This window comes from Xiphias gladius, chromosome 15 (assembly GCF_016859285.1).
Source record: "Xiphias gladius isolate SHS-SW01 ecotype Sanya breed wild chromosome 15, ASM1685928v1, whole genome shotgun sequence".
In the NCBI taxonomy this organism is placed as follows: domain Eukaryota; kingdom Metazoa; phylum Chordata; class Actinopteri; order Istiophoriformes; family Xiphiidae; genus Xiphias; species Xiphias gladius.
The window spans coordinates 7,244,102-7,257,016 of NC_053414.1; the positions used below are offsets into that span (position 1 = coordinate 7,244,102).

General features: G+C 46.1%; 1 protein-coding gene across 2 annotated transcripts in view; it reads left to right on the top strand.

Moving 5' to 3' along the window:
• The first annotated feature begins 216 nt into the window (after positions 1 to 216).
• The window catches only part of LOC120800741 (platelet-derived growth factor subunit A-like), a 23,791-nt gene continuing 11,092 nt past the window's right edge, over positions 217 to 12,915 (top strand). The window contains exons 1-2 of one of the 2 annotated variants that reach the window (XM_040147038.1): positions 11,364 to 12,077; positions 12,393 to 12,489. In XM_040147038.1, coding sequence (XP_040002972.1) covers positions 12,015 to 12,077; positions 12,393 to 12,489 — 160 coding nt within the window. In that variant the 5' untranslated portion in view covers positions 11,364 to 12,014. Of the gene's footprint in view, positions 370 to 11,363; positions 12,078 to 12,392; positions 12,490 to 12,915 lie in introns of those variants that run through there. The other variant, XM_040147039.1, reaches the window with a different exon arrangement.

Consider the following 12,915-nt stretch of genomic DNA (forward strand, 5'->3'; position numbering starts at 1 on the left):
AGTGTACTATCAACTTTTAACAGAGGCCTTCTCTCCAAGCAGGTCTCAGTGCCAAACTCAACCAGACGGATTAATAAGGCAAAGTAAGAAGTAGAGCCTCTTAATACCAGGGCAAAGCCTCATCAGCTTTTATAAGTTTCCCCTCTGTGGTTCACCCTCCACCCACTATAATGTTGAGCCCTGCCGGCTCAGGGCTTGTTCAGCACTTGTCTCTATCTCACCCTGGACTTTTAATAACTTCTCCGCAGAGATAAAGAGGATAGTAATGCGGGCTGATGAAAAGGAGTGCGGAGCCAGGCTACATCCTATCTCAACGCAAGAGAGAAGTTCTGTCTTCCCACCATCACCTGCCGGAGAGTTGGCAAGCAGGTAATAACAACACTGTATAACTAACACATAGACACACACAAGTATGCTTGAGTTTGGTTCTCTGTGCCAAAAATGCCTTTAAAATAATACTGTGTCTGGGACTGCATTCCAGTGTAAACTTTGGCATTGGTTTTTTTGTTTTTTTAATTTGAAATACCTGTGAGCGTCATGCTTTATTAAAAAGCCATTAGTGGCAGCCTTGCAACAAAGATGTTATGTTGACTGTGAACACACATACTTGTGTAACAACCTGGCTCTCGCTCCTGACTGGCCATTTCTGGTAATGCCTTGTGTACTGCTCACTGAAGTAAATGAGAGATGAGAGACGTCTCTCGGCTTTGGAGTCCTGTTACACAGCGTGTCATTGCCATCAGCGAGGGGGTTATGTTTTCTGTCCAGTTTGTTTGGTTTTTTGCCGCACGTTTGCAAAATGTAAAGAAGTGCAGTACGTTCAGTAACACGCACTCCACTGCCAGTTTATTAGGAACACCTAGCCAAAACTGTTGCAGTCTAGTACAAGTGTCCCGCAATAAATCCTACCTTCACGAAGTCCGTAAAGTTCTATATTGTTTTAGTTGAAATTGTTTTAGGGCAGGGTTGATACAACCGTATGTAGTTTGTGGTGGTGTTGAACTGTATTGTATTTCAAAGAGAGGTGTTTCTGTCATTTAGCTTTCCCTCATTGATATAAATGGGGTGGATTGTGGGAAATGAACGTATTAGATCTGACAAAATGTTCCCTCTGTCCTGTTTTCATGACATTTTAAAAGCAGACGTTCTCAAGGTCATTTTACAGAGAACAACTGACAATGCTGTTGTGTCCTTCTCTCCATGATGCCTGAGTTCAAATGGATTCGATGCATCGCGCCAAGTCTCTGATTCCGCAGAGAACGTCATGTAAAAGTAAATACTGCAAGGTATTTAGGGTCGGTGTTACCCTCACAGTAACTTCAGCACACTCACACCAGGAACAGCCTCACTCTCCGTTCCACTCTGTCTTTCCTGGTTCTCACCGCGATCACACAAGGCGGCCGTGTCAGCGTTCTGATTCGGAGTTAATACGATGCGGCCTCCGTCTGGAAGCTAGCGTGGCCTTCAGAGGGATGCCATGATGTCAGCTCACTGTGAGTGTGTGTATCACACACACTCACACACACACTCACAGGGCAAACACCACCTCCGTTACTTCCCTTCCGTTACCCTTCTTTAGACAGCGTAGCATTGTTCCCAAGCCAAAATCACCACATCAGCAGCCCTCCAAATACACTCCACATCCTTCGCTCTCAACCCGTCGACAATGAGGGAGAAATCCTTCTTTTGGAAAAGGAGAGAAGGGGATTTCTTCTCTCTCCAGTTCCCAGCATGGTAACAACTGCCGTGAGAGCTTTGCTAATTGGCCTCTTAATCTTTTGAAATAGCAGCGAAAGAGAGCAGCAGAGAGGGTGAGAGAGGTTGAAAATGATCTGGAGAGAGAGAGAGAGAGAGGGGGGGGTTATGCACTGTAGCAATCTGCGCTTATGTGTTGGAGTGTACGGTGTGCATACTTGTGCATGTGGTCTCTGCAAGTGTGTATAGTGTGTGCGTGTGGTCTGTGTAAGTGAATCTGTGAATGTGGATGTGACTGGGTTTTCTCTGTGTAGGGGTGTGTGGTCAGTATATATGTGCGCGTGTGTGTACGTGTGTGAAATAATGTGCATGTGTGTGAGAGTGTGCGTGTTAATATGTAGGCTATGGATTTGCGTACAGTTGGCCCGTGTATACTTCTGCATGTGTGTGTGTGTGTGCGTGTGTGTTCTGTGTGTGTGTGTTCTGTGTGGTCAGTGGGGTTCCCGAACACTTCCTGATGATTCATCAGTGGAAAACACAATTAACTCCCTCACCGCCTCCCAATTATTTCCGCAGAGGAGATTAAAGTCTCCCAACTGAAACGATGAACAATCGGGGAAGGACGAACATTTGAATCAAATGTTCCACTGGTCAAATGATCCAGCAGAGCCTGTTTTCACACAGTCATAGTTCCCTAACAGCTGTCAGCTGGACAGGCCCTGTCAATCTAATCTTTGTTTTCTTCCTATGTTCTTTTTTTGGTCGCTCAGCCCCAGCGTTGTGGACCACTTGTATGCTGACCATCACCTTATCAGATAAATCCATTGGCAAGCATCGGACGGAGAGGTGATAGAATTGGAGGAAGAGGAAAAGGGAAGAGGTGTTAACCTTCTGCTGCAGCTGGCTGGAAGTGGGAGACTGTCAGGCTCGGCGCACATTAGCGGACTATTTAAAAAAAAAAAAAAAAAATTCTATAAATGTTTCAGTGTATCACATGGTTTCATTTCACGGATACAATTTTTTTGTCCCTCATTTGACACTTATTTTAAGATGATGTGTCTCACATGTAACAACACACCGTAACTGATAGTTCTGATGAATGATTAATAAGCACTTCAACATGAACGATTTTGATTTGGACTGACAAAATGAGAGAGAGAGAAAATACCAACAACCGCACTGACCCCAGCAAAATGCAGGGCTGTACACAACTTGATCTTTACGTCCCAACTTGTTTGACCTGGAAAAAAGCTGAAAACCAGCTCGGATTAGCTGAACGCAACTGCTGTTTTTAAGGAACAACCTCCCTAACAATCACACACATTCATACCTGGAAGCAGCCCAGAAAAACCACATTCTGATCCATTTGCCAATGAGCGGCTCCGCTGGAGCAGCTGGAGAATACCCTTTCACCAACCCACTCACATTTTCCCGACTGACCCCGGAATCAACCTAGTGATCAGATATTCACAAGCTTGACTTTCTAACCTTCTGGCAAGCGTGACTGCAATTAACTGTATTTTGATCCATTTGTGTTAATAACCCAGGTAAATGTCTCAGAGGGCCGCCCTGCTCACGTTTCCTCGCAGGACTGTGGCTCTTTACGAAGCCTAAAGATTTATGTGTTTTAAAATGGTTTAGAAAATAATACTGTGAGATTGTGACTTTTCATTTTTCCATTTGATTCTGTGGTTTGATCTACTGCCTATCAACACAAATGACGGGTAGAGAAAGATACGGTGATACAAAGATCTTGAGGAATCATGTCTAAACTTAACATCAGGAAGGTCAGTTCACCCCAGATGGGAGCACCTTAGTAGAAACTTTCACCTTGGGAGCGCCACTGCGTGTCTTCCAGGTAATACAGGCTGACATAGGTACCACAGAATGAAGAGACCTGAAAGACTGAACTAATGGTTATTTTGTGGTTTATTCAGCTGGTTTTAATCAAGCAAAATGGAAAAGATTATTGAAATACCACCCGGGAGAGCTTCACCGCAAATACGTCTCTGTTTTACACATTCATAACTCTGTTACTGTAACTATCACTGCTACTACTGGTTCTTACAGGGCTTGGACGGGGCTCGGGCTCGAATGCTGACTCTTGAGGCATTTATGAGGTGCTAAAATGAGGCTTCACCCAGAGTTCAGACAGGTTTACCGCCGGGCAGGAAAAGCAGGGCAACACATCTTAAAAAATGCGAGCGGGCAGGAAAGAACGCTGGAGCGACGTAGACGGTCTGACGAACAGGGAGCTGCGAGCTGAGGCGAACTGGACTGTATGCGCCGGGGGCGGCTGATTTACCGGTACAGAACAGGTGAGCGTGCAGTCGGCGGGATCAGGTGACAGAGCAGGAAACCAAATGGGTGCAACTTGCAGGCGTGCTAGGAATGACAGGGTCTGTAATGGTTTGACACAAAATTACGGGCTAATATGTGACAGAGCTGTAAATAGCGGAGGAAGGGGGAGACCTGGGTGCCCTGACACTAGTGCTGCTACCATTACCCCTACTGATACTACTACTACTACTCCTGTTACGATTACAGCTGTGAATGTGAATTCTACACTATACCACTGCAATTCCATCTAGTCATGCATGAAACTCTGCAGTGTTTTCAACAGTGGCTATTGTATCACCGCCTTTTTCACAACAGTGAGCGCCATAAATGGGGCCCATCTCTGTGACGTCCCTTTCCATGTGTTTTTCTGTTGACGACGTCTAAGTCTCTGCTGCTGCAGCTCTTTTCTTCCACCGTGACACTAGTTGTCCTTGCTAACTAGAGAGTCTTTCTTCAGTTCGTTCAAAAACACACCAGTGTCAACGCCAAATCGAATGCATTATTTCCCAGCAAAATCCCACTCAGTGGTGTTTAGATCAAGCAAAATCCAATCCATTTGGCACCAATGCCGAGTGCAATTAAGCTTATTAAGCTCCGAAGATGAGCTAAACCTTCGCCAGCGGCACCGGGCGTGTTGTTTTCTATTGCTTTTGTCGTGTTCCTCACCTCAGTTTGAGTCCTGGAAAAATTTTCCACTGTTTCTGTGTTTTAATGGAGCATCTGAAGTGGAGAGCTGAACCAAAATTGGTCTGTGTTTTATCAATCAAAGGCGGCGGTATGTAAAGCATTCCTTTATGTCACGGATCGTTACTTTAATATTTCTTGTCTGAAATACGGTGAGGAGGGAACTGGTAGTGGAGCGTTAATCCGTTGCGTCAATTTCATTGCCTCGTTGCCCTTGTTGCTGTCACGTCCTTGTCTTCCGACGTAGACCCCGTGGGAGCGGCTCTCTGACTTTACACACGGAGAGGGATTACAGATGTTAACAGTACGGGAAGTGCTCAGGCAAGATCAGTGTTGTCTTGTTTAGTCTTAAGGTTCGGATGAGAGCGCAGAGAGCTATCTGTCCCATCGTGGAAACATTCCTCTGTTTAGTTCACATGTTGAAGGTTACTTGTATATATTTAGAATTTTTATACTTACTTGTACTGCTATAATGGTTTGAGTTTTTATTTTTCCAGTCAAGGTCAACTAACCATGTGTACTTTATCAGCATCGCACAGCCCTGCTTCACATTAACACAGGCGAGCTGCCCTGTAAAACCAGTGCCTTGCTCAAGGTCATCTCAGTGGTCATTGTAGAAGAAAGACAGGGTGTCGCTGAGTTATTGTTCCGTTTCACATTTTCCCGGCTGGCTGAGAGACTCAACCCTGCGCTCCGGGGCCTGCTCCTCTATCGTTGAGGTATAATGATTTCCCCCAAAGTTTTTGTAGGGAATTTGGGTTTGAGTTAAGATATGCTCTAATGCAACTTTAATGCAAGGGTTTTTTTTTTGCTTTTTAATTGGAAAGAGTCGTGCACTGAAACCGAATCACACAGCTCCCAGCTTCCCTTTGGCTCAGCCACGCTGGGGTGGTCAGTCATCCAATCAGAGGGTTGACGTCCTCTGGCCCGCTGCCCTCTTATCTGCTGTCCATGCACCAGTCAGCGATGTTGCAGATATTATTTTTCCTTTCAAAGCTAATGGAAAATACCTACTTTGATGTCACACTTTGAACTGTGGAAAGAAGTAAACTTATATGGAGACATGTATGAAAGCAGCACTTTTTTGCCATATGTGGCTGGGAGTCTTGATTACCTCCACTAAGGTGATTATGTGTTTGCTCCAGGATATTTTAGGATATTTTGTGAAATGCTAGTCCACTGGCCAAGGAACCAGGGCTTATTTTTTCGTTAGGACCCTGATTCAAGGGCATACGTAGGAATTTTAAGAGCATTTCTCACAGACAGTGAAATGAAGAATACATTTTCCATATTCTAATCCTGTTTCGCTGTGTTGTTCATCTATCTCTTGTTATACGCTAAACAAGTCAAAAAAATCTTTATGTGTTTGAGGTCTACTTGATTCATTTAACCTGTATCTTCCTCCTCCTGATCCAACCACGATTTGATTGAAATTACATGTATTCTGGTTTTTTACTTTGGGATATTTTCTCACGAACCACTGCACTTGTGTGCAAAAAAAACCAAACATCTGCCACATGATTGTATCGGCTGATTCTCTATCACCATGTGTAAAATACAAATCCAGATGCAACATTGAACATTTCTGAACATTTACCTTTTATTTAAGTAACAAAACTAGAATTTTGTGCAGCCTTCGGGGCGATATGAGCTCTCCGTGTGTTTCCCGGTCTAGTCTTCAAGGCAGAGTAGGTCTGAATCAGATTGGTGGGAGGCTCAGCAATTACTGTGTGCACCTTTCAGTTAAGACGACTCTCTGTCTTCATGACTATGAGTTCACACAGCACAAGGGCCCTGTGTTTTTCTCTCTCCCGAACAGACCTAAATAAAACATTCTCTCAGAGCCTTGTGGCCTGTGATGAACAGACGGGTGGGGTGGTTGGTTTGGTGGGGTGGGGTGGGTGGGGGCCCGTGGGTGGGAGGGTGGGTAGCATTACATATAGATAAATGCCAGTATATTTGAGATGGTAATCCAGGATAAATCTGCAGTTGGCCGATGACCAAGCATTCAGGCGTCGCACAATAGGTTTTGGCAGGTGTCCAATAGTGGACTTGCTCTGGGTTTAACGGTGAAATCCATTCTGACTTTTTTTTGGAAAAGGCTTCAATAATTAATGTTGGCTGGATTGGAGAGAGAAGGGGAGGGAAAATGTGTATAATGGGGGGGTTTTTCCACCATGTGCTTGGTTGTGTGAATTAATTCGGGGATAGCCCTTAACCCCCACCCTGCTCGTAAAAGTTTCTGTCCCTCGCTGGATTAACTTTTACTGCCTCTCTGTCTCTTAGACACTCTCTTTTTTTTTCCAGTGCTGCTCATATCTCTGACACCTTCCTCCCGAAATCTGACTAGTATATTTTCACCTCACTCCATTCCCATCGGTGGCTTTCCCCCTCTCCCACAGGTGGGGAAGCTGTTGCCGGCGTTGACTGCACCACACACTGCCGACGTGCTCCTGAGCAAGGCCACCAAACCCCCCGTATGGTGCATACTGTATGTGTGGCTGCTTCCAAGAAAGCAACAGGAAAAGTTATACGATAACAAGCTAGCTTTCCCTTGGCTTGTTATAAATAAACTCTACAAAATATCTACTCCACTTGGAAAGTTATGTGGGAGAAAAAGAAAGTGGAGGAGGACACTTTATAAAAGCTTTTTTGAATGAAGACTATCTTTAGCATGATGACCATATAGAGTCTTTTAAAATGTAACTAGTGGTGTTTTAAACACAAAAGAAGGTTCATGCAGATTTAGTTTTCACTTAAATAAAAATAAATAAATGAATTACATACGTTACCACTGTTAAATTAAAGTTAAGTCAAAAACTGAATCTGATGAAGACTGATATATAATAAAATAAAATTAAAATAAAATACGTAAACATATGAAACATTTTTAGCATAAACAAAACTTTTAAAGTGTGTCGAATTGATTCATTTAGGACCCCCCCCAGTGGCAGTATCAAAAAGGACACACATATAATGTAACAATTTTCACTGCGATTGTCTCACTTTTCCACAAAAGCTGCATCAGAAATCAGTCCGTATTTACTATGTAATGTAATTCATACACCGTCCACTATTTTATAGCATTTGAGTGTCCAACTGGGACAGTTATGCACCTTTAGTGTCCCCAAGAATTCCCAGAAAGGAACAAAAAAAAGTGGCGTCCACAGCATGAACGCTGCTTTTTGGTAACAATCCAACAAAGCAATGCCTGACATTTTATGGATATTAACAATCATGCACCTGTCAGTGATGATCAGTAAGTGTCTAAAATCTTGATTTATTGCTCACTATAGATTAATCTACTACGTGTATATTGTGTAGGGATTAGTGAAGGAGGCAGTGAGATAACAGGAAGAAGCTCAGCCTCCAAGAGATTGACTGGCACTGGCTACCTACTGTTTTTTCTGTGTCATCAAGCTTCTAGAGGCAAATATTTTGTGAAGACGTGCAGATTCATTTGACTGTGCCACTTTCTGGTGTGACCAGGCCTTTAAAGCAAAACTGTGGTTTTCCCAGAAAACGGTTACCGGTGCATCTTCAAAGCTGAACGTTCTCCTCTCTGTCTGTAACAGTCACACTTTAGCTTGATAGCGGGGAGCTTGACTGGCCCAGAGAAGGACAAGCAGCGGAAGAGAAGGGGAAAAAAAGAAGAAGAAAGAAGAGAACAAGTGGGATGCATCAGAGGAGAAGCTGCTGCCAGGAGGAAGTGACAGCGTCATGGCACGAGAGTCGCCATTCAAGGTCCGAATTGGTTTCGACCCATTTCCCCTCCATCATTCCCATTCTTTGTGTGTGTGTGTGTGTGTGTGTGTGTGTGTGTGTGTGTTGGGTACACTGAGGCTGTTCTGGGGAGATGGAGGGAATAGGGACAGAGGTGGATTTCTGTTGTGATGGTATTAGCCTCTGTCAGGCTAAATGGGCTTTAATTGGGGGAGTGTTTGGTCCAATACAGGCTGGATTTTCTACACACACACACACACACACACACACACATACACACACTCAGTCACCCCACTATCGTCTTCTTTCATCCACATGGACTTCATCTTGGTATCAACAAGCTTCTTATGTTTGCCTCGCCCTCGCTCTCTTCCAGTTTTTTTGTGCGTTTTCCCTCCTCTCTCTCTTCCTGCTTTCCCCTCTCTCTTTTTCTCCTCCAATGCGCCGGTTTCTTTGTCCTTTTACCGGAACCTGTAACACCGATTCAGATTAACACATTTTAGAAATAACCATGTGTTTACGGTTGAATTAAGCATGTTGGGTAAATACCGTAGCCGGGCATGTGTGCGTTTGTGCATGAGAAAGTGAGACGGAGAAGGGGAGAGCAAATGTGTACGTGCATGTTTGAATGCTTGAGGCTGGATTTCCAGATTCCAGCGCCGCTTTATGGAGCTTTAGCTTTAGGGAAGTCTCTTACATTCCCTCGGCAATTTACTTGGCTAAGAAACGGATGAATGCAAACTGCTTTCCGGGTCACGGATTCTCACTTTGACACGCATTGCAAGGACCGTTCCTACAAACTGCCCGTACGTACCACTAGAGCAACCATAATAAAGCGTAGCACAACTCTTTAAATTGACTGTATACCGTTCACGGGGATTATTTCAAAGATGAACTTTCTCTGTGGGACTGACGGTGACGGTCTAATGTATGCTGAGCTGCAGCCCCCTGCGATTTTGACCAGGATGAGCGGTAGTGATGTAAAAATGGTAGATGCATGAAAATGAACTTGCAGTTGATTTTAAAACTCGCTTGAGTGAGATAACCCCAGTCATCTTAGTAAGTTTATTCACACCGTGCTTTGGTTATTTCAACGTTGAGTGGTAATGCCAACAAGTCCCCCAAAACTAAACGACAAAACAGGTTGTCAATACTTTGCTTTCCAGTGCAACCCATCCAAGGTTTGTCTAATTTGGACGAAATCGTTTGACGGTGCCTTCAAAAACTGTTAAAATGATCGTAATGGAAATTATTCCTCTGTTTTCTGATCTGCCACCTCTACGGTTAAGGTTTGGAGGGAAAGAATGAAAGAAACCAAAGCTAATGTTGGTATAAGACGGGATGCAAACAGCAGTCTCCCCTAGTCAGAGTCAGACTGCTTCTGCTTCTCAGAAACACCAGTCAAAAGCTGGCTCACGATCGTGTGACAAAGGAGGGAGACCAGTTGTGGTCCTTAAATAAAGGCAAATGTTTTGATTCAATACATGAAAAAGAAAAACACAACTGAGGTGTGTGGGTGAGCAGGCTCGCCATGTGTGCAATGCCTGCGTGGGTGGAGCAAAAGCGTGTTAGTGTGTGGATGTGAAGCAAATCGTAAACAAAGAGCAAGTAGCGGGGCAGGGGAGGAGAAGGAGAGGCTAGTGTAGGGCTGATCTCTGAACTCCTGAGCGCCGGCTAACTCCGGCGTGCCGCATCCCTGACAAGCCCTCAGCTCCACGCTCTCACCTCCTGACACGAAAGAGGAGATTCGCAGCCAAACAGGGCCGGGGCTGTCGCAGCACAGCCGCAATATGTCACTTGCCAGGGCAACAGTTTGACGGAACAACACGTGCTGTTGTCTCTCCGATGAGGACGGTGCAGGGGAAAAGCTGTGGAAAGGAAGGGACCATTCTGGAAATGTTTCTTCAGGTGCCCCAGGCCCCTGCGGCATCAGTTGTTTGAGAGTCAGACGGTCCGTCCAGCTCAGTTTTTGGAAGATTGGCCAGAAGGAAGAGGGCAGCAACAGGACTGAACCACTTCGGTCCCGCCAACATTTAACGTGCTGTCTTGCATCCATCCTCTCTTTGGTCCGTGTGTCCCACTGGTTCCGGTCACCGCCCGGCGGGAAGCTCCTCCAAATGATGAATGTGAGCGTGGGGAACCCTTGACCTTGCATAGGGCTCCAGAAAAACTCCTCTCGGGGCAGTCGGTCTCCGGTCTGGACACTCATTAATGAGCTTTATTACACAGCGATTAAAGCCTGACACAGTCACCAATCTTCCACGCACACACACACACACACACACAAAGGAGAGCAGGAACATTAAAGGGAGAACTGAGGCCACTGACTTCATGAGCAACTTATTCACGAATGTTTTTTTTCGGTGGGTTATGGATTAACCTGCATAAAGAGAGTTAATTATCGCAGAGCGGCTCGGCCCTTGGTGATGTACAAGATTACAGTTTCTCATCAGGCCAACAGTAAAAGTCCAAGAGCCGGGTGGGTTTTTGTTTCCTCCTGTGCATACATGAACGTGTTTGAAGATCATAAAGCGAGTTCTGAACACACACACACACACACACACACACACACACACACACACACACACACACACACAGACGCAAACACACACACACAGACACACACACACACACACACAAATGCACAAGCACACACAAGCACACGCAGCACACACAATCTCACAATTCCAGTAAAGTATTCGGTAAAAGTTGTGGGAAGTTGAAAAAGAAGAAAAGTCGTGGCTGTAATACATTTGTGACGGTCAGAAATAAAGGAGTCTTTGCTGTAGCTTTTCTGCTGCTCTACAACGTTCTGCAGTCTATTGTGCAAAGCGCGTTCTCGGTGCGCTGCCCCGGGGACGCGCGCAGCTATATCCTGTAACCGAAAGCATCGCGACTTCATTCACCCCGGAGATCACGCGACCGCGGGGAGCCGACATCCAACTCCTCCGGCTTGTGGTGCGGGCTTTTATGCGCCCGTCCGTATGCGGGACAAAAGCGCGCAACGTTCTCTGGGAGTTTCGGGGTCGAGGGATTCCTCGGATGCCGGTGATTTGCCCACGTAGAAGCGCCGAGATGCTGGCCCGCGGCAGGATGCACGGGCGGGTGTGATTCGGACCGGATTATACCGGGGACAAAATGATGGATAATGTCGGGTGCGTGAGTGTAAAAGAAAAGTTTTCGCGCTCCCGTCGGACACCTGTTCCTTTGATGCCAAAACGAAGAGCGGCCGGACATTTACTTGACCTCAGTTAGGTTTGATTGATTGATGAGCTTTTTGCTTCGACCCGCTCGCGCCTGCTTTATGGTCACTTGCAGAGCGCTCACACACCGACGGTGATTTACGCTGCAGAAGAAGCTTGGATCTCTCCCTCAACCGCATTTCACTGAGGAGTTTAAGAGATCGTTCGAGTTTTACGAGCTCCCGGCTCCGCCGTGTGGCACTGAGGCTGCGGTGGTGGCCGGTTCTCCCGAGGGATGATCCTGGGCTCCCGAGGCCAGGGAGCGACAGCCCGGCTCCTGCAGTGGACCATCGCCGCGTCCTGGTGCCTATGCAGTGGATCTGAGAGGAGATGAGAGCCGCGATCTACCACCTCCTCGCCGGCTGCCTCTGCCTGTTACGCACCGCTGCTGAGGTAAGCGATGGTTGATGGCTGCTGCCGGTCGGTCAGATTTGTTAAACATCTGTTGCTACTCACACATAAACCAAAAAAAAAAAAAAAAAGTGAAGGCGGCACATGCAACAGATTAAAATCATGTCTGCGTAATTACGCACGTTTCCTCTTGACGCAGTTCGGCGTCAGTTTGTTTCTGCTAACATGCGACAGGGCTGGCTTCGCAGAATGGCTGGTGGCTGCCTGTGCCTGCGCGCTTTCCCGCGCCGGCAGGTCGCAGCCTCCCTGTCCCCACATCCAGTAATACGGCTCCCTCCGCTGACTCTCTCCCCACAGGAGTCCCCTCTCCCCCGGGAGCTCTTGGAGCGGCTCTCCCGCAGCGACATCCGCAGCATCAGCGACCTCCAGCGGCTGCTAGAGATAGACTCCGTAGGTAAAGCGCTTCATTATGATACAACTCTCTCACCCCCCCCCCGAGACCGGGATTACCGAGCCCGGTTTATTCAGCAGGACACGCTGCCAGAAAAAATTCAGTTCATATGACGTCTACGAGCACCATAACCTACAAATACCCCACGCAGCTGTTTTTCAAAGTAAAAGCTCATCGATAAACATGTGCGTGGGCTCAAATTGGTTTTGGGCTTGCACGCGTTTGCCACTGGTTCCGAATTGGGACCGTGGCTTATCAGACACTTTCTGATCGTGAGCATTTGGGAGGGAAATGTTATTTTAAAGGGGCATTTTGACACTTTTGTGCTTTAAAAAAAGAAAGGAAAAAAAAAAGTCAGATTGTTGGGGATGTTCATTATTACTGAAAGACTTGGAAGGGACGCCTGCGTTAGAGAGTGCACATGGTTCG